Genomic DNA, 21,680 nt, shown 5'->3' on the forward strand with positions numbered 1-21,680 from the left:
AAAAGCTTTAATATAAAAAATATTAAAATTTGTTTGAAGAATATTTAAATGATACAACACTTCCAAAACTTTAAAAACCAGAATCTACATCTACAAGCTGTTTAACAAAACAATATTTTAGGTTAAGAATCGGAAGGAGTAAGAACAGAATGTCAAGAAATTGTTCCCAAATATTTTGTGCGCCTGTGCGAACTTAAAATCCGAAACAAAATCCTCGAACGTCGAGAGGGTATTCCGGACACGTTCAGGATCTTTTTTCTGTACTGCGCGAACACCGAATTAAAAATCCGGAGGGTGTTCAGAGGGAAAGATTTGGACTCCGCGAACGCCCAATTTTGTAATGCGCAGGCGTTCTCCCTCTGGGTATACCCAGGACGTACTGCGCGATCAAAGCTATTGGTTATTTGGTCGAGAGATTAGATTTTAGCTCTCGGTCTCGCTTTTCTAACAACACAAATCCAAAACGTTCGTCCCTTATAATAATAAAAGTGTTCGAAATATATTTCTGGTCCTAATATTTTGTAATAAACAAAACTAAAACCTATCATTTATAAACATTTTAGATTCATAACAAAGAAGAAAGGAATAAACAAAACTTTTAGTAATAAAAGTAAGAGTAATTAAACCCTTTGTTATAAACAATTTAAACATTCTTATTAATAATATTTATTTGTTTTAACACCTGATCAATTTCAGTTTGAAACTAAATAAACTGATTATGAACTATACAAGAACACAAATAATACCTTGGAATTTCCAATTAAATACGATTAAAATGGAATTAATACAATCACCAAAACAACCTTTTTTTCTTTTGAACTTTTATTTAATACAATCGACTTCTACATAAGAGTTTTAAGTGAATGTGAATGAATTTGTAAATAATATTTTCGAAATATCCTAGCGGTTTTGTTGTCCATGACAGGTAGACCCTGGGTCGTGACGTCAGACCCGTTTACGCATCTCTGAAGAAAGTTGAATTTTATAGCATTTTCAAAGCCGCGTAATAAGCGCATGAGTTAGGCTACGGCTCCACGGGCGGGAAATTGACGCAAGCAGTAGCAGTAAAATGAACTTAAGGTTCCGCGGAACGGAATGGGAATAGCCGAACTGAACCGACTACGCACAAGTCCTGTAGTCGGTACAGTTCGGCTATCCCTATTCCGTTCCGCGGAACCTTAAGTTCATTTTACTGCTACTGCTAGCGTCAATTTCCCGCCCGTGGAGCCGTAGCCTTACAAATATTTGTTTTTTTTTTGCATGCATGCGTTTTAAGATCATGTTACCTTATATTTTTTAATATTATTTTAATATTTAAAAATATGTGCAAGTTCCCTATTCTATACGGGTCCGAGATATAGACTATGAATAAAACTATACAAAATAGATTGGAAGCCTGGGAAACAAAGATATTTCGCAGATAGGCCAGGGTAATAAGACAAAAATATACCCTATTCGTGACACTTCAGCAGCCAGGGTACTGAAGCGTTTTTTCGACAATTAATACCTATACGCTCTGAGCTTCGCTGGTGTCGCTCCTAGCGGACTACTAATTCAACTTTCACCGGTAATTTTTAAATTTATTATTTAATTGTTATCGCTTAATATTTACAACGCAAAAAAGTAATTAAATTGTAATCGTTTTTTTAAAGATTTTGCCAATCATTTTTGATAAAATATGAATTTCTTACTTCGGATACTTTCACAATTATCGTGTAGATGGCGCTAAGATTAATTTATAATTACATATTACGGAACATTAAAAAAACTTAAATTCAGTATTTAAAACGTAAGTATATTTAAGGTAACAATATATACCACAGCTTTGACCAACTAATATTTTTTATAATTAATGTTTTTAATTTTAATTTTAAATTAATCACTTTGACATTTATGTCAAATTTCCGGTAAACGTTTACAGACTTACCACTACTGGCGCTCGCGAATTTGTAAATATCCCCTCTACGGACGAGCTCACAGCGTATAGGAACAAATTATAACTATTTCCTGCGTACCATCTGGCGGCCATTTTTATTTATAAACAATTAACTGTCAAAAAATGGCATTTTCTTTTTTTTCCAAACCAACGCAAAACAGTGAAACTTATGATTTTTTTAGTACAAATATCTTCGAGATTATGGAAAAAGCTTTAAAAATGACGTATTACAAAGTTTGATATACTTATTAATTATTAATATAATTGCGAAAAAAGGTCGGAATTGCAAAAAAAAATTTTCTCAATAACTGTTGTAAAAATTAGTGTACAGCTTTGAAATTTTTGTCAAATGAGGGTTCTTTGGTGCTTAATATGTGATAAAAATTTCAAAGCGATTCATTTAATTGTTTAAATTTTATTCAAATTGTTTATCCCAGAGAGCATTTTTTTGCAATGACATAAGTCAGAAAAAAATGAACTTAGAACCATTCCACATGTGTCAAATGAAAGGGCATGAGCTACATTTTCAACATGGTTTAAAAAAGTGAATAAAAAAATGCATTAATTAGTAATAAATAATTATGCAAAAGTATCGTCATTTTTTCTTTATAAACTTTTTGTATAACTTTTTCCCAAAAAATTAACTTTTTTACCCTGTTTTAAGTGCACAACTACCAAGTAATGTTATCTATATCATAATTGATAAAACATTGTAATAAATATGTATAATTTCTTATATAACAAAATAAAAAGCTTATAAGGAAAGATTTACGATACTTTTGCATAATTATTTATTACTAATAAACGCATTTTTTATTCGCTTTTTTTAAACCAAGTTGAAATGCTCTTTCATTGCTCATGCTCATGCTCTTTCATTTGACATCTGTGGAATGGTACCAACGTCATTTTCTTCTGACTTATGTTATTGCAAAAAAAAAATGCTCTCTGGGATAAGCAATTTGAATAAAATTTAAACAATTGAATGAATCGCTTTGAAATTTTTATCACATATTAAGCACCAAAGAACCCTTATTTGACAAAAATTTCAAAGCTGTACACTAATTTTTACAATAGTTATTGCGAAAATATTTTTTTTTGCAATTCCGAACTTTTTTCGCAATTATATTAAAAATAAATGAGTATATCAAACTTTGTAATACGTTATTTTAAAGCTTTTTCCATAATCTCGCAGATATTTGTACTAAAAAAACCATAAGTTTCCCTGTTTTCCATTAATTTGAAGAAAAAGTGAAAAATGCCATTTTTTGACACTTAATTGTTTATAAATAAAAATGGCCGCCAGATCCCACGCAGGAAATAGTTACAATTTGCTCTTATGGGTATTACCTGTCGAAAAAACGCTTCAATACCCTGGCTGTTAGAGTGTCATGGAAAAAACCTTATTACCCTGGACTCTAAGAATATTTGGCGGAAAAGTAGTTGAAGGGGAATGGAGAAGACGAACGAACGAATAAGTGTACAACTGTATGCTAACCCGCCGATATCAAAAATAGTGAGAAAACGCAGACTAGAATAGCTCGGTTATCTAGAAAGAATGGAGGAGTGAACACAAGTTAAGAATATTGGTTAGAGAGCACCAAACAAGTTGATTGCAAAAAAGAGAGTAAGACCAACAAAGAAATGGAGAGATGCAGTAATGAAAGATGTCAGTGAATTGGGAATCAGAGGTTGGAAGCTGAGGGCTAAAAACAGAAAACAATGGAAATTATTCATCCAGCAATAGGCCTAAAAGGCATTTTAACGCTATACAGGATGTCCCAGACTAATTTAGCCACGCTATATCTCTTAAACGAATAGAGATTTTCGAATGGGACAAAAAATAGTCTATTGTACTTGTAATACACGTTAATATGGCGTAGAAAAAATCATCCCCTAAATATTCATCCCTTAGTTACAACCCCTAACTTTAATTTTTTAAATAGCACCCTGTATATTTTTTTATAATTTTGGATGTGGTCTTCTATCGTCTATTCGACACATTTTTTGAAAATAAAATCGGTTCGTAAATAACCAAGAAAATATCAGTTTAGTTTTGTTAATTATGTGTCCCAGACTAATTTATCCAGGCTATATTTCTTAAACGAATAGAGATTTTCGAATGGGACAAAAACTGATCTATTACATTTGAATACACTTTAATATTGCGTAGAAAAAAAAATATCCCCTAAATATTCATTCTTTAGTTACAACCCCTAATTTTATTTTTTTTAAATAGCACCCTGTAAGTTAGGGATGGATATTTAGGGGATGAATTTTTTCTACGCCATATGAAAAGGCTTTAGCAGAGTTAATTAGCCAGACTTGTTTGTAATTGATTGCAGATTCATAGTCATAAATTTCTTATTTCATAACATAAGTACATACTACAATATTATTTTTAGATACATAGGTACATTGTGTTGCTTTTTTTATTTTGTTTTTTTTTAATTATTTTACTGTGTTTTTTTAATATATATTTTAATTTGTGCTAAACACTTTTTTTACTTTCTTTATTTTTATTTTTCTTTTCTTTTTTATTTTTGTTTAATTTTTGTTTATTTTTTTTTGTTATTATTATTTTACTGTTTTTTATATATATTTTTTTCTTTTTTTTAAATTTTTTCAAACCACATTAACAAATTATGCCTAGTTAGTAGTATATAGGTATATATTACATTTACAACTTGTATTTACATAATTTAACATGTTTATAAATGAGATGAAGAATTTCCATATCATATGTAAATATTAAAATATTATAGGTGTATTAAGGTTTATTGGGAAAAAACATTTTAAATTTTTTAATTCCTTATAAAGGTCGTTTATATTATTTATTTGTAAATGACATTCTAATATGACATGTGTTAGATCTCCGATTTTGCCACAAGTACAATTAGGAGTATCTGACAAGCCGATTCTATGCATATAAGATGGCGTAAGAGCATGACTAATTAAGATTAGTTTTTGTCCCATTCGAAAATCTCTATTCGTTTAAGAAATATAGCCTGGATAAAAATTAGTCTGGGACACACAATTAACAAAAATAAACTGATAGTTTCTTGGTTATCTACGAACCAATTTTTTTTTTCAAAAAATGTGTTGAATAGACTATAAAAGACCAAATCCAAAACTATATTTATTTATTTATTTATTATTTATACATATGACCTGGCCTCTAGTGACTAATCCAGGTCGTTTTTTCCTGATGGGATTACAGATATTTTTTTTTTATATTTTTACATTTTTTACTCAACTATTAAATCTATTTTTACAATAACAATTTGCCATAATCTCTTAATTACGTATAACAAACAAATTTAAATAAACAATTTAAAATATTTTTGGTACTATCAACTCCCTTCTAAGTTATAAAGACAGTCCCTCTATTTTCAGAAGAGAGTTGGTAGTTTTTTTTTTTGAATTATGTATTGAATTATTATTTTTATTTATTTATTTTATATTGAATTATTATTGTTGTTCTGAAGCTATTTTCTTGTGGCATTTTTACAATTTTAACTATTTAGAATGGGAAATAAGCCACAATATTATTAAAAAATGATTTTTATTAACGTTTCGACGCCCAAATCGGGTGCCGTTGTCAAAATACAAAATACTATTAATATAAACAAAAATGTTGTTTATTATTATATTTATATTTACAACAACATTTTTGTTTATATTAATAGTATTTTGTATTTTGACAACGGCACCCGATTAGGGCGTCGAAACGTTAATAAAAATCATTTTTTAATAATATTGTGGCTTATTTCCCATTCTAAATAGTTAAAATTGAATTATTATTATTATAATTGTAAATATCTATTTTTGAATTTATATTTTATTTTATTTATTTTAACTTTATCTTACTCAACTTCATCAGGGTTGGATTATTGGTTGTCTTCTTCTATTATTATAGATTTCTTGTTGTTTTTTAGATATTATTTGTGTGAGATTGTTTAATATTTCAAAATATTCTTCATTTTGTAATATATCTCTTATTTCAATTCTTTCTAATCTTCTTCTCATTTCTCTGTGTTCTTCATTTTCTATAGTATTTTCACAATGTAACACTATATGTTGTGGTGTACCTAGTTCTCCACATTCACAATATGCATCATCTTTTAAGTTAAATCTTTCCAAATACGTTGGGTACGGTCCATGTCCTGTTAAAAAGTGTATTAAACCTTGTTTTGGATTAAAATAATTTGGAATGTTTTCTAATATTGGTATAAAATTGTATAAACGTCTAGATTTTGTTGAATTTTCCCATTCATTTTGTCTTTTTCTATTTATTATTTCTTTTAATTCTCTTTTATTTCTTATATCTAATCCTATTATTTGTATTATTTTTTCATATTTTTCTTTTTTTAGCCAATAATTACATGCTCTTTTTTGTGTTTCTAAATGCATTGGCATTACTCCAGTTAAAACTGTGAGTGCCTGTGTTGCAGTTGTTCCAAATGCTCCCGTCATTCTTACAAGAAATCCTCTCTGAGCTCTATTTAATTTTTCTGCGTTTTTTTTATTTATTAATCTATGTGCCCATACACTTGAACCGTACCCTACAATTGATGCAAGTATTGTACTTAGGTATATTCTCATCTGTCGGAACGAAATTCTATATTCCTTCTGTGCTAGACTAGCAATGCTATGCATGATCTTTGTTGCCTTTTCACAGACACAATTCATGTGTTTTGTAAATAATTTTTGTTCGTCTATTATAATACCTAAATATCTTGTTTCCATTTTTCTTTTTATTGTTTTCCCTCTAATTTTTATAATTGGATCTCTTTCTAAATTTCCTTCTATTAAACTATATGTTGTTTTTGAATCTGATATTGTTAATTTTACTTTATTCATCCAATCATTTACTCTTATTAATACTTCATTTGATTTATTTTCTAATTCTCTTCTTGAGTTTGCATCTATGATCAACAACAAATCATCTGCATATGCTATGCTTCCAAGCACTTCAGGATCTATAGTCAATTGTTCCAACAGTTCCTCTAGCATTACATCCCAGAACATAGGTCCACAAACTGATCCTTGTGGACATCCTTTTGTGATATGTTTTGTCTTTTTTCCTGTTGGACAGCTTAGGCTTGCATATCGGTCTTGACAGTAGTTTCTGAGACTTCCGTACAGATTCTTTGGACATCTCATTCTTCGAAGTCTTTCAAAGAATGACGGCCACCAAAGATTGTCAAAAGCCCCAGACACGTCTATAAAGATCATTAAAACATACTTTTTTATGCTTTCGTTTACTATTTCAAATACTTTATTTATTGCATCTTCTGTTGATCTACCTTTCCTAAAACCATACTGACCAGGATGTAATCCAATTTCTGTTCTTATTTGATTTAATTTTTTACATAGTAATTTTTCTTGTAATTTTCCCATTGTATTCAATAAACATACCGGTCTATATGATTTCGGTAAGGCAGGATCTTTATCTTCCCCTTTATGTATTATTATAACTTCTGCTTGTTTAAAATTATTGGGAAACCTTCTTTGTCTAAGACATTCATTATATAATGATGTTAGTACTGGAATTATTTGTTCCGACAATGCTTGAAGTATTTCAACATGAATATTATCCAAAACTATAAAAAAATATACAGGGTGCTATTAAAAAAATTAAAGTTAGGGGTTGTAACTAAGGGATGAATATTTAAGGGATGATTTTTTTGTACGCCATATTATTAAAGTGTATTACAAGTAGAATATATCACTTTTTGTCACATTCGAAAATCTCTATTCGTTTAAGAGATATAGCGTGGCTAAATTAGTCTGGGACACCCTGTATGTATATATACATACATGCATATGCCATAAATAAAGAAAGAAGAAAGAGAAGAACTACATTTTTGTTTTACCTAGGCGACAGTTAATGTGTTTATTAATTTTGAATAAATGTCAAATATGTCTAAATAATTAATTAGTCAGATGAATAAATCACAATGACTGATTCTCTAAGTAGAAGAAAAAGAAGCCTCAAACTTGCCCTGCCTACCCGAGGGTACTATGCAGAGCTCATCGCAGATCTAAACTACGAAAATAGGATCAAAACTTTGACCGAGCTTCCAGGTGCCACGAAATCCACAAAACTAATATGGCAGTTGAGAACAGAGAAGCATACTAATATTATAAGATCTTTAAATCCTCCAGCTAATAGAGCATCGTTAGCACCAGCAGAAAGATGGATGACGTTTGAAGAAGACAAGACTGTTGTAAGTATACCTACACTACATATCCTTATATTGTTGCATTGCATTAATTTACTTAGACAAGGCGAAAACGGCGGGTTCATTGAAAATAATATTCCCATGAGATTTTTTTGCATAATCACATTCGTGAGACATCCCAGAATAAGGTTCAAGAAGACGCCCACTCGAAAAGTGGTCCAAATTTTTTTGAACAATTTTTATTTGTTCAAATCGGAAAATCAATATTTTCTTCCCGGACCAATTTTTTTAGGGTTTTTGGACCATTCTGGACAAAAAATATCTCTTATAATTTTTGTCTAAATTTGATCGTTTTCGAGTTATAAGCAATTTAAAATTGAAAAAAACGAAAAATGGCGATTTTCAAGGCTTAATAACTCGGTTAAAAGTTATTATCGTGAAAGTCAGAAAGTGACTAAATCAAAGTTTAAAGCCCCTGCTACAAGATCCTGAAGACATTTCTGTCACTATTTTATTACTAAACTGTTATTTTTACGTATTAATAATGAGTGCCATGCACGTACTTGACGTACTAGGTGGCCGTCAATTGTGAGTGCGAAAGAGATGCCATTCCGGCAGTCCAATCGTGAATCTTACTCGCACTCACATTTTTACAGCCGCGTCAATACTATCTTACCGCTCATTATTATTACTTAAAAATAATATAGGTCTGGATCCCGCGTATGAAAAAAAAGTTGATTAATAGCAAGCTGAAAATTTGTTAATAGTTTAAGGGTGTCTAGTCGGATAAACTTTGATATATAGGAACACTATAACATGGGCAGTTTTAATTGTGGAACAGGTTAAAAATTTGGAACGGTCAGACCACGAAAACGGCACATTTATTTTGTCCGACAGATCAGACTTAAACTCTGCGAACAGAGATTAAACTCTCATGCAAAAATCAGACTGCTATTTATCACCTGTCATAATTCCTGTCATTTGACATATTCTACATGTTCCACTCATTAAAACGCCCATTTGGTGATAAATAGCAGTCTGATTTTTGCATGAGAGTTTAATCTCTGTTCGGATAGTTTAAGTCTGTTCTGTCGGACAAAATACATGTGCCGTTTTCGTGGTCTGACCGTTCCACATTTTTAACCTGTTCCACAATTAAAACTTCCCCTGTTCCAGTGTTCCCATATATCAAAGTTTGTCCAACTAGACACCCTTAAGCTATTAACAAATTTTCAGCTTGCTATTAGTCAACTTTTTTTTCATACGCGGGATCCAGACCTAATAGCTTAGTAATAAAATAATGACAAAAATTTGTTCAGGATCTTGTAGCAGGGGCTTTAAACTTTGATTTAGTCACTTTCTGACATTCATAATAATAACTTTTAAGCGATTTATTAAGCCTTGAAAATCGCCATTTTTCGTTTTTTCAATTTTAAATTGCTTATAACTCGAAAACGATCAACTTTAGAGAAAAACTATAAGAAATCTTTTTTGTCAAGAATGGTCCAAAAAATCTAAAAAAAAATTTTTCGTGCCAAAAATATTGGTTTTTGCAATTTTAACAAAAAAAAATTGTTCAAGAAATTTGGACCACTTTTTGCGTGGGATATCTTTTTTGAATCTAATTCTAGGATATCTCACGAATGTAATGATGCAAAAAAATCTCATGGGAATATTTTTTCCAACGAACCCGCCGTTTTCGACTCGTCTAACTATGTAGTAGAGGATCCGATATAAGGTCGATTGGCACCGATCTGTTTAATGGATAAAAATTATTGGATATGTAATTTAGCATGTTAATAATTACAAAAAACAAGAGTTGCCCTATCTAATCTTGTTCTAACTATAATTAATTAATAATTAAAAAATGACATTTTCTTATGAATAAAAATTTTTTTTGACCCATGCAGATATTTCAGATTTTTTGGATCATTCTAAACAGAAAAGGTATTTTGTAATTTTTCTCTTAAGTTGATCGTTTTCGAGTTATAAACAATTTAAAACTGAAAAAAGAACGAAAGATGACAATTTTCAAGGCTCAAAAACACAAGTAAAAAATATCATTTATGTAATCATCAAGTAGTACTTGAATTTGTGTAGGTACTTGACAAGTACGTACACAAATTCAAGTTCAAACCTTTTTCTATCAGGCCTCGATAAGAATTTTAGCCATGTTTTATTCTAAAACATATTTTTTTAATTGTTAATGAGGAAGGTTTCTTATGGGCAGACGGGCATTAACAACTAAAAAACAATGTTTCAGAATAAAAAAAGTTCAAAAAACTTTTCAAGAACTGATAGAATAAGGTTTGAACGTGCATTTAGGTACTTCGTAATTTCAAAAATGATATTTTATACTTACGTTTTTGAGTCTTGAAAATCGCCATCTTTCGTTCTTTTTTTCAATTTTAAATTGTTTATAACTAGAAAACGATCAACTTTAGAGACAAATTACAAAAGGCCTTTTTTGTTTAGAATGATCTAAAAAATCTGAAATAATATCTGTAGGTTATTGATTATATTCAAAATAAGATAGCTAAAAGGAACTACAACGTTAACGGGGTTTTATTATTTCATATGGTCAACGGACGTCTATATATGAAAAAACCGCGGAGTTCTACCATTTAAAGTGGTGCGTTTTTGAGAGATGGGTGAATTAGTCCCTGGGCACAGGTTACATTAGGGTGAGTTCTAGGCCCTTTTGGTACAAACATATCTACATAAAAATTGTTCCTGGTTAAATTTCCTGTCTAAACATTACTTTTTAAAGTCAATGATACTTTTTTGTACAAAAATATATTCAATAGAAAAAGCAAAAACAAACCCAAAAGAAAGAAATTTTGTTTTTTGTCCCATAACTTTTGTCCACGAGGATATAGGTATAGACATTGCTTTACAGAAAAAAAACCTACATATTTCTTCTTTAAAATATTGTTTAGTAGAGATAATTAGGATTTATAGTTTTCAAAATATGATTTTTCAAAATTCTTCACTCACAGCAATTTTGGGCAATTTTCCTTGTTATTTCGCAAATATTGTTCTGTAACTTTTTTCCACGTAACTTTAGGTATATGCAATGGTACACGTAATAGGACTATAAATCAATTACCTTTAAAATGGTCTACTGTATAACGTTGTACGACTTTTTTTAAAGAGATTATGGTTTTTCAAGGTTTTATACTTTTAACGATTTTTTATAATACAATATATAAATAAAATAATATTATTATATAATATATTATATATTATATAATATTATATTATATACTATATAATACCTAATATAAAAAATATTATCTTTTACATTTTTTACGATTATTTTTGAAATTTCTCATTATAACTTTTTTCTTCTACATTTAGGTATATATTATATTATATAATAAAAAAAGCTTATTTTGTTTAATTTAAAATGGTGTATTACGAAAAATTCTAGGATTATTTTTAAATAAGATATTATTTTTCAAAATGTAATAAGTACCTGCAACGATTTTTGATTTTAGGATTATTTTTTAAATTTCTCATTATACCTAACTTTTTTTTCTTGTACATGAATATACTATATATTGCTCAAAAAAGAGGGCTTGGTTTCTGTTCTTTAAAATGGTGTATCATCTATATTTAAATAATGGAAACCGAGTGATTCTTTGATATTTTTTACCTGTATTATTTAAAATTATCTCTTTTACAAAAATTACATAAACATCAGTCTTAGAAAAAATCATTTTAGTTAAAATTATTTAAACGTTGACACTTAAAAATTTTTCAAAATCAAAGTCTATCTCTTCGTTAGCATTAGCTTCAATATCTTCCTCTGACACCTCAGTTATTTTAGAGTTCCCAAAATTAGTATCCATGCACATGCACCCTTTGCAGAATATTGAACAACTAATTCCTCTCTTCCTACAACCGCAGTTTTTTGTACATCCTTTGGTACATTTACATGCTATTTCTTCAAGCAAAGCTTGTGGTGCAGGAGCTTTGAGAGTAAATATTGGAATTAACCTATATTTTGAAGTTTGCCCGGCCGAGTCAAGTGGATTCAAAGTATTACCTATAAAAAATAATATTCAATCATAGCACACAATCACATAAAAAAGTTATAATGAGAAATTTAACAAATATTCCTAAAATCAAAAATCGTTGCAAGTACTTATTACATTTTGAAAAAGCATATTATCTTATTCAAAAATAATCCTAAAATGTTTTATAAACCACCATTTTAAAGTAAACAGAATAAGCTTTCTTTTTAATTATATAATATATACCTAAATGTAGAAAAAAAAGTTATAATGGGAAATTTTAAAAATAATCGTAAAAAATATAAAAACTCGTTAAAAGTATAAAATCTTGAAAAAGATATCCTCTTTAAAAGAAGTCGTACAACATTATACAGTAGAACACTTTAAAGGTAATTGATTTCTATTCCTCTTACATGTACCATTGCATATGCCTAAAGTTACGTAGAAAAAAGTTACAGAACAATATTTGCGAAATAACAAGGAAAATTGCCCAAAATTGCTGTGAGTGGCGAACTTTGAAAAATCACATTTCGAAAATTGTAAATCTTAATGACCTCTAGCAAACATCATTTTAAAGATAAAATATGTAATTTTTTTTTCTGTGAAGCAATGTCTATACCTATATCCCCGTGGACAAATAGGTCTGGATCCCGCGTATGAAAAAAAAGTTGATTAATAGCAAGCTGAAAATTTGTTAATAGCTTAAGGGTGTCTAGTCGGATAAACTTTGATATATGGGAACACTGTAACAGGGGCAGTTTTAATTGTGGAACAGGTTAAAAATTTGGAACGCTCATACCACGAAAACGGCACATTTATTTTGTCCGACAGAACAGACTTAAACTCTCCGAACAGAGATTAAACTCTCATGCAAAAATCAGACTGATATTTATCACCTATCATAATTCCTGTCATTTGACATATTCTACATGTTCCACTCATTAAAACGCCCATTTGGTGATAAATAGCAGTCTGATTTTTGCATGAGAGTTTAATCTCTCTTTTTTAATCTCGGAGAGTTTAAGTCTGTTCTGTCGGACAAAATAAATGTGCCGTTTTCGTGGTCTCACCGTTCCAAATTTTTAACCTGTTCCACGATTAAAACTGCCCCTGTTCCAGTGTTCCCATATATCAAAGTTTGTCCGACTAGACACCCTTAAGCTATTAACAAATTTTCAGCTTGCTATTAATCAACTTTTTTTTTCATACGAGGGATCCAGACCTAAAAAGTTATGGGACAAAAAACAAAATTTCTTTCTTTTGGGTTTCTTTGTGCTTTTTCTTTTAAATATATTTTTGTAAAAAAAAGTATCTTTGACTTTAAAAAGTTATATTTAGATAGTAAATTTAACCAGGAACAATTTTTATGTAGACGTGTTTGTATCCAAAGTGCATAGAACTCACCCTAATGTAACCTGTGCCCAGGGACTAATTCACCAATTTCTCAAAAACGCACCAGTTTAAATGGTAGCACTCCGCGGTTTTTTCATATATAGAGATTCATTGACCATATGAAATAATAAAACCCCGTTAACGTTGTAGTTCCTTTCTATAGTACATAATCAATAGCCTACTGCCCGGGTTGACTTTTTTTTTTAAATATATAAAGGAATGTCATTTTTTAATTAATAATTAATTATAGTTAGAACAAGATTAGATCGGGCAACCCTTGTTTTTTGTAATTGTTAACATGCTAAATTACATATCCAATAATTTTTATCCATTAAACAGATCGGTGCAAATCGATTTTATATCATATCTTAGACTATACGTAGATTTATAAATCTCTCTATAGTTTCATCCCTTCTTGTTAATGTCGAGTGATAGGTGCTTATGCGTTTCTTAGCCAAAAGTGTAAGATTGCTGGAACCCGATTTTTGACCCTTCGCTTCGTTATCGATCATTCGCTATTTGTATCTGTATAGTGTACAGATAGCGAATGATCGATAACGAAGCGAAGGGTCAAAAATCGGGGTCCTGACTGGCCGGGTCAGCGCATCTGCTTTTTGTTTCTTCTCCGGACAAACTGTGTACTAGTTCCTTCAATTCTCTTCTATTTCTTGCTCTATTTTTGACTTCGCTCCATCCTAGTCTAATTTATGTTCTCTCGTTGGAATTCTTTTCCAGCTGTTGTCTGGTCTTCCTCTCTTTCTTTTCCCCTCTGGCATTCGAGTGCTTGTCTCGTTATGCTTCTTTGATTTTTTCTCAAAGAATGGCCAATCCATTTCTATTTTTTTTTCTTTGACTAAAGTAGATATTATAGGCGAGCGGCAGCAACCCCTAAAATTACGTTATACCGACCACGAAAATCAACTTTAAGGCGAATGACCAATTTTAGTGATTCTTTATGTTGTCCAATTCGCTGAATATGAATAGGAAGTTTATTTTTATCTAGAATTGGTGGAACATCTTTTAAAAATCAAATTTTATGCAAAAATGCGAAAAATCAATTTTGATGATTTTTCAATTTTACCTCGCTGTAGATAGTTACTATTGATTCAGTGAATTTGTACTCTACGAGCCTCCTAGTGGGAAAGTTTTGGGGTAGTTCTGATTTCTTTCACTATATTACTCTGGGCTAATTAGCAAAATACAAGGAAAAGTTATTTACCAGCAATTCTATTGCTGGAATCGAATCTTATTATTGTATGTATTAATAATATAGATATGCAAAGTCCGCAGATAGTGTGCTACTTTTTTTATAAACAAAATGGCGCCCGAAAATAGTTTTTTTTTCAATTTTTGATCTATAACTCCAAAGATTTTAACTTTAGACCAAAAACACCCAAATAAAAATTCACCGCAATTCAATTCTGCATAGAGACGTGTTTATTTCGATTTACTTCGACGAAAACTTTCCGCGAAAAAAGCGGGTTTTGCCAACAAAATCTTTAATTTTCAATTAAACTTTTAGATAAGTAGTTGTTAATCAATAATTAAATAACTTGGTAACGTAAATGTCTTTTCCATATATTAGGTCTGGATCCCGCGTATGAAAAAAAAAGTTGATTAATAGCAAGCTGAAAATTTGTTAATATCTTAAGGGTGTCTAATCGGACAAACCTTGATATATGGGAACAGTGGAACAGGGGAAGTTTTAACTGTGGAACAGGTTAAAAATTTGGAACGGTCAGACCACGAAAACGGCACAAGTATTTTGTCCGACAAAACAGACTTAAACTCTCAGAACAGAGATTAAACTCTCATGAAAATATCAGACTGCTATTCATCACCAACTACCAACGTGGTAGCGGGTAGGTACCCCTCTATGATCCCGATAGAGAGCAGACTTACTTCAGGGATTTAGCGCCCCTGCCCACGCGAGCTCCTGGTTTTTTCCTCCATTTCCTATTTAGAGGTAACCAGGCCCCAACCTCCGTATTATCCTATCCAAACTCCAAACTCCTTCCCTAATATCCCCTCCCACCCACCAACCCGTCTGGCCAGCGTGGTGGGTTATGGCCAAAACCTCCACAAATAAAAAATGTCGGTTTCAACAGATATACGGAAGATACCCCAGGTGGGTAGGAAGTTTATTCCACAGTCCCACACCGAAATAACGGTCTGCCTCGAGGATTCTGGGGGAGGCAAGTCGACATTGAAAAAGAAGAACAACAAACAACTCCATATAGCAACTTACAACATCCGTTCCATGGCAAAAGACGAAAAACTCTACGAACTAGAAGAGGAATTAGGGAATATGAATTGGGATATAATGGGACTATCAGAAGTTAAAAGAAGAGGTGAAGGGTATGTGGACTTACATTCAGGCAACAGGCTCTATTATAAAGGCAATGAAGACTATACATACGGTGGAGTAGGTTTCTTAATCAACAAAAGAGAAAATCACAAATTCAAATAATTGACAGCATCTCAGACAGGGTTACATACATGATTTTAAAACTAAATCCAAAAACCAAATTAAAGATTGTGCAAGTTTATGCTCCAACTGAAAAGGCAACTGATGAAGAAATAAATACTTTTTACGAAGATCTTAAAAAAGCTATAGACACCAACAGAGAATCCAAAATAATAATAATGGGAGATTTTAACGCCAAAATTGGAAGTAAGATTGAAGACTCTGAAAGCAAGATTGGAAATTTTGGATTCGGCACAAGAAACACAAGGGGAGAAAAACTTATGGAATTTCTGGAACAAGAAAACATGTATATTATGAATACCTTCTACAAAAAGAAACCTAACAGAAAGTGGACATGGGTTGCACCTAACGGAACCACCAAAAATGAAATAGACTATTTTCTCTCAAACAACAAAAGAATATTCGAAGACGTAACAACAATAAACAACGTAACAACGGGTAGTGACCATCGTATAGTTAGAGCAAAAATAAATATTAACATGAAAGAAGAGAGGAAAAGAATATTTAAAAAAACAACGCGAATAGATGCCTTTAAAGTAAAAACAAATGAAGAGCAATTCCGAGAGGTCTTAGCGGACAAGTTCAAATATGATCCTTCACATAATCAAGACGAAATTGACGAAATTAACAAAAACATCAATAAGAACCTTCTCGAAGCCGGACTACAGGTCGCAAAGAAAACAAGTACTAAAGAAGACAAAATAAGCAACGAAACTAAACAACTGATGACGGAAAGACGACAACTACTAACGCAAAACAAACGCCATACTCAAGAATACATAGAACTTAATAAAAAAATTAGAAAAGAACTAAAACGCGACTTACAAACATGGAACGAGAACTTAATAGAGCGAGTCATTGAAAACAACAGAGGCTTAAAATGTCTAAGACCCGCATTGGGTGTTCAAAAAAAATCATTAAAATTAAAGACGCCAATAGTAAGGAAGAGAAGGGCAAATATAAAATAACAAAAATAGTCGAAGACTTCTACAAAAGCTTGTACAGCTTGCAAAGCCAGCCTAATGAATCAACAAAGGAGAACGTCAAAAGAAAAATAAAAAACGTGGGATCAGAAGTACTACCAAATATAAAGGGATTCGAAATAGAAAGAGCTTTAAAAGAACTAAAAAATAATAAAGCTCCAGGACAGGACGGTATAATTGCCGAGCTCTTGAAAACAAGCAAGACAGTAACAATCCCTATACTAACAGAGCTATTTAATAAATGTCTCCATAATAGCAAGATCCCTAAAGACTGGAACGAAAGTCTAGTAATACTTTTACACAAAAAAGGGGACAAATGTGACCTACAGAATTACAGACCGATATCGTTGCTCAGTCAAGTATACAAACTATTCATGAGAATTATTAACAACCGGTTGACCTACAAAATGGACAATTACCAACCAGTGGAACAGGCTGGCTTCCGCAAAGGATATAGTACATCAGACCATCTGCTGACAATGAGAACATTGATAGAGAAGGCAAATGAATACCAACTACCCGTATTTCTTGCCTTCGTAGACTATGAAAAGGCGTTTGATAGTATCGAGATGTGGGCCATAGAACAAGCTATTAATAATTGTAGAATAGATTCGAGATATAGACAACTAATACATAATATATATGAAAATGCAACTATGATAGTACAACTAGACGAAAATACAAATCCCATCCCTATTAAGAGAGGCGTGAGACAAGGAGACGTAATATCGCCAAAGCTTTTCAACCTAGCACTAGAAGACGACTTCAAAACGACAAATTGGTCAACCTATGGCATTAACGTTAATGGCAAGAAGCTAAATCACCTCAGATTCGCTGACGACATTGTGATTATAGCGAGCTCATTCGAGGAACTGCAAATTATGATAGAGGAACTCGCAGGCAGCTCCCGATACGTCGGTCTAAAAATGAACATGAAGAAAACAAAAATAATGACAAACACAGATGACCCCAGACGCATAACTATAAATGGCAGTGAGATAGAAAAAGTCCAGGAATACATCTACCTAGGCCAAATCCTGAAACTTGACAAAGAAAACCAAAGTGCGGAAATTAATAGGAGAGCAAGACTAGCATGGGCAGGATTTGGAAAACTTGGTTGGATACTTAAGAACCGCAAAATACATCAATATTTGAGGACCAAAGTGTTCAACCAGTGCATCCTTCCTATCATGACATATGGGTGTCAAACCTGGACCCTAACCAAGGCAAATATGAATAAACTAGCTACAACAGAAAGAGCTATGGAAAGAGCAATGTTAGGTATACGACTGTCAGATAAAAAGAGGAGCGACTGGGTAAGATCAAAAACAAAAGTCGAGGACATAACAACAAAAGTTGCCAAACTTAAATGGAGCTTTGCAGGCCACACTGTTAGACAAAAAGACCAACGTTGGAATGCCACGATACAACATTGGAGACCTTACCAAAGTAAACGACCGAGAGGAAGACCACAGATGAGATGGGTTGATGATATTAAAAGAGTAGCCGGAACGAATTGGAAATATGTTGCTCAGGATAGAGACCGATGGAAGGAGTTGGGAGAGGCCTATGTCCAAACGTGGACGATAGAAGGCTAAGAAGAAGAAGAAGATTCATCACCAAATGGGCGTTTTAATGAGTGGAACATGTAGAATATGTCAAATGACAGGAATTATGACAGGTGACAAATAGCAGTCTGATTTTTTCATGAGAGTTTAATCTCTGTTCGGAGAGTTTAAGTCTATTATGTCGGACAAAATAAATGTGCCGTTTTCGTGGTCTGACCGTTCCAAAATTTTAACCTGTTCCACAATTAAAACTGCCCCTGTTTCAATGTTCCCATATATCAAAGTTTATCCGACTAGACACCCTTAAGCTATTAACAAATTTTCAGCTTGCTATTAATCAACTTTTTTTTCATACGCGGGATTCGGACCTATATATTATACTTACAGAAGTCTATGGAAATTGAATGAACAGTTTAGCAACAATTAAAATGTTAATTAAAAATTTACGGTCACTGTAATAACGACAATAATTATGATGCATAAGAATAACTATGATTTTTTCATAAAAAGACACTATACCTATCTAATGTACTTTACAGAATTGAAATTGGACTATTTAAGCGGCCTCAGGAATATTTTAAATTTATAAACAATTTTTTGGTTTATAAACAAATAGGATATCTCGGGAAATATTAAACTAAATTAAATTGTAAAAACGGTATTCGAAAGACAGCGGCAGGACGCTTCTTTTAGAAGAAAAACGTTTAATTATGACGAGTGGTTCCTGAGATACAACCGGTCAAAGTTGACCGGAATTTACGGCAAAAATATATAGGATCATAATTTTCAAACCATCACCTTTTTATTTTGTCCTCTTTCTCCACACCAATTTTCATATCTTTAAAATCCTCATAACATATATTATTATAATAAAAACTATCGATAATACGTGTGAAAATTGCCAAAAATAGCAAAATTCCAATCAAAAATTAGGTTGGAGAAAATGTAACCCCCAAAGTTCAAAATCGGTATACGTTAACAAAATGCATTTTCTCGGCTTCCCATGGAGCAATTTCCTTCATTCTTTTTTTGTTCCCTAATAACTCGAGTAGAGCCATCGAAGTAATGCATTATTAAATGTCAAAGTTGCTTTTGTTTTGTTATAATAAATTAATTTATTTATAAGAACAGAAAATTACATATTTTTTCCAGTTGTAGGCTTTTTTTAGATAAACTTACTACAAGTGTACCTTTTAAAGTTAAAAACATAAATATTCTCATTTGAAAGCTGTATAATTATTTAAACAATTTTTATTTAAACAAATTAAAATATTGTGTTACAATAAATAAATAAATTTATTATAACAAAACAAAAGCAAGTTTGACATTTAATGATGCGTTAGTTCGATGGCTCTACTCGAGTTACTTGGGAACAAAAAAAGAATGAAGGAAATTGCTCCATGGGAAGCCGAGAAAATGCATTTTTTAACGTATACCGATTTTGAACTTTGAGGGTTACAATTTCTCCAACCTAATTTTTGATTGGAATTTTGCTATTTTTGGCAATTTTCACACGTATTATCGATAGTTTTTATTATAATAATATATGTTATGAGGATTTTAAAGATATGAAAATTGGTGTGGAGAAAGAGGACAAAAATAAAAAGGTGATGGTTTAAAAATTATGATCCTATTGTTTATATCTTTGCCGTAAATTTCGGTCAACTTTGACCGGTTGTATCTCAGGAACCACTCGTCATAATTAAACGTTTTTCTTTTTAAAGAAGCGTCCTGCCGCTGTCTTTCGAATACCGTTTTCACAATTTAATTTAGTTTAATATTTCCCGAGATATTCTATTTGTTTATAAGCCAAAAAATTGTTTATAATTTTAAAATATTCCTGAGGCCGCTTAAATAGTCCAATTTCAATTCTGTAAAGTACATTAGATATGTATAGTGTCTTTTTATGAAAAAATCATAGTTATTCTTATGCATCATAATTATTGTCGTTATTATAGCGACCGTAAATTTTTAATTAACATTTATTTGAATTGTTGCTAAACTGTTCATTCAATTTCCATCAGCTTCTGGAATTATAATATATACGGAAAGGGCTTTTACGTTACCAAGTTATTTAATTATTGATTCACAACTACTTATCTAAAAGTTTAGTTGAAAATTAAAGATTTTGTTGGAAAAATCCGCTTTTTCCGGGGAAAGTTTTCGTCGAAGTAAATCGAAAAAAACACGTGTCTATGCAGAATTTAATTACGGTGAATTTTTATTTGAGTGTTTTTGGTCTAAAGTTAAAATATTTGGAGTTATAGAGCAAAAATTGAAAAAACACGATTTTCGGGCGCCATTTTGTTTATAAAAAAAGTAGCACACTATCTGCGGACTTTGCATGTCTATATTATTAATATATACAATCATAAGATTCGATTCCAGCAATAAAATTGCTGGTAAATAACTTTTCCCAAAAATGGCCTATTCTCCGATAATCAGCCCAGACTATATATGGATTTTGGGCTGCTGAATCCGAATCTGAGGTTTGCGGACAAAATTTTGTGACGGAACATTGAAAATATCACGAAAGCTATTAACTATTAACTTTTAGTAAATGGTGTGTTAACAAAAATAAAAGTACATAAAATTCTCTACAAATATCAGTATTTACTTTTTTTTTCAGATGAACCGTTCGGTCTAAAGTGCAAGTTGAAAATTGCTAATTTTCAACTGTCTCTGTAAAACCCACTTTTTACATTATAAACATTTATTAGAATGCTGTCATTTGATACATTTCTGCTAGTCTTCTGCACAAGTAATTAAAAAGAAAAAAAAGTCGAAATTGTACAAATTCAGTATCACAACAGGCCAGACAGGGGGCCACGCTCTGCAAACGGTTGAAGCTTGAATTTAAATTCTTCTGGCACATATTTTACAATATTTTTACATCATTAGAAAGAATCACTGTTCTGTCTAAGTTGAACAAGATCTCCTCTAATTGATCAACCATTGTTGATGATAGGGCCATTGACTTAATCACTATTTTGGCCAGAGTTCTGTGAGCCAACATATGAGCTCGTACTGCCCTTGTGTAAGCGTGACCAGACATAATTTTTTCGGTTGATTTTGCCACATATATGGTATTGGAAAGTTCAGCCAATCC

General features: G+C 31.5%; 1 protein-coding gene across 1 annotated transcript in view; it reads left to right on the forward strand.

The window, feature by feature from the left end:
- Positions 1-7,876: 7,876 nt before the first annotated feature.
- LOC126890957 (dynein axonemal heavy chain 1) overlaps positions 7,877-21,680 on the forward strand; it is a 148,409-nt gene continuing 134,605 nt past the window's right edge. Inside the window, exon 1 of the mRNA XM_050660132.1 lies at positions 7,877-8,166. Coding sequence (XP_050516089.1) covers positions 7,897-8,166 — 270 coding nt within the window. The 5' untranslated portion in view covers positions 7,877-7,896. The remainder of the gene's footprint in view (positions 8,167-21,680) is intronic.

The sequence above is a fragment of the Diabrotica virgifera genome, chromosome 9, assembly GCF_917563875.1.
Source record: "Diabrotica virgifera virgifera chromosome 9, PGI_DIABVI_V3a".
In the NCBI taxonomy this organism is placed as follows: Eukaryota; Metazoa; Arthropoda; class Insecta; order Coleoptera; family Chrysomelidae; genus Diabrotica; species Diabrotica virgifera.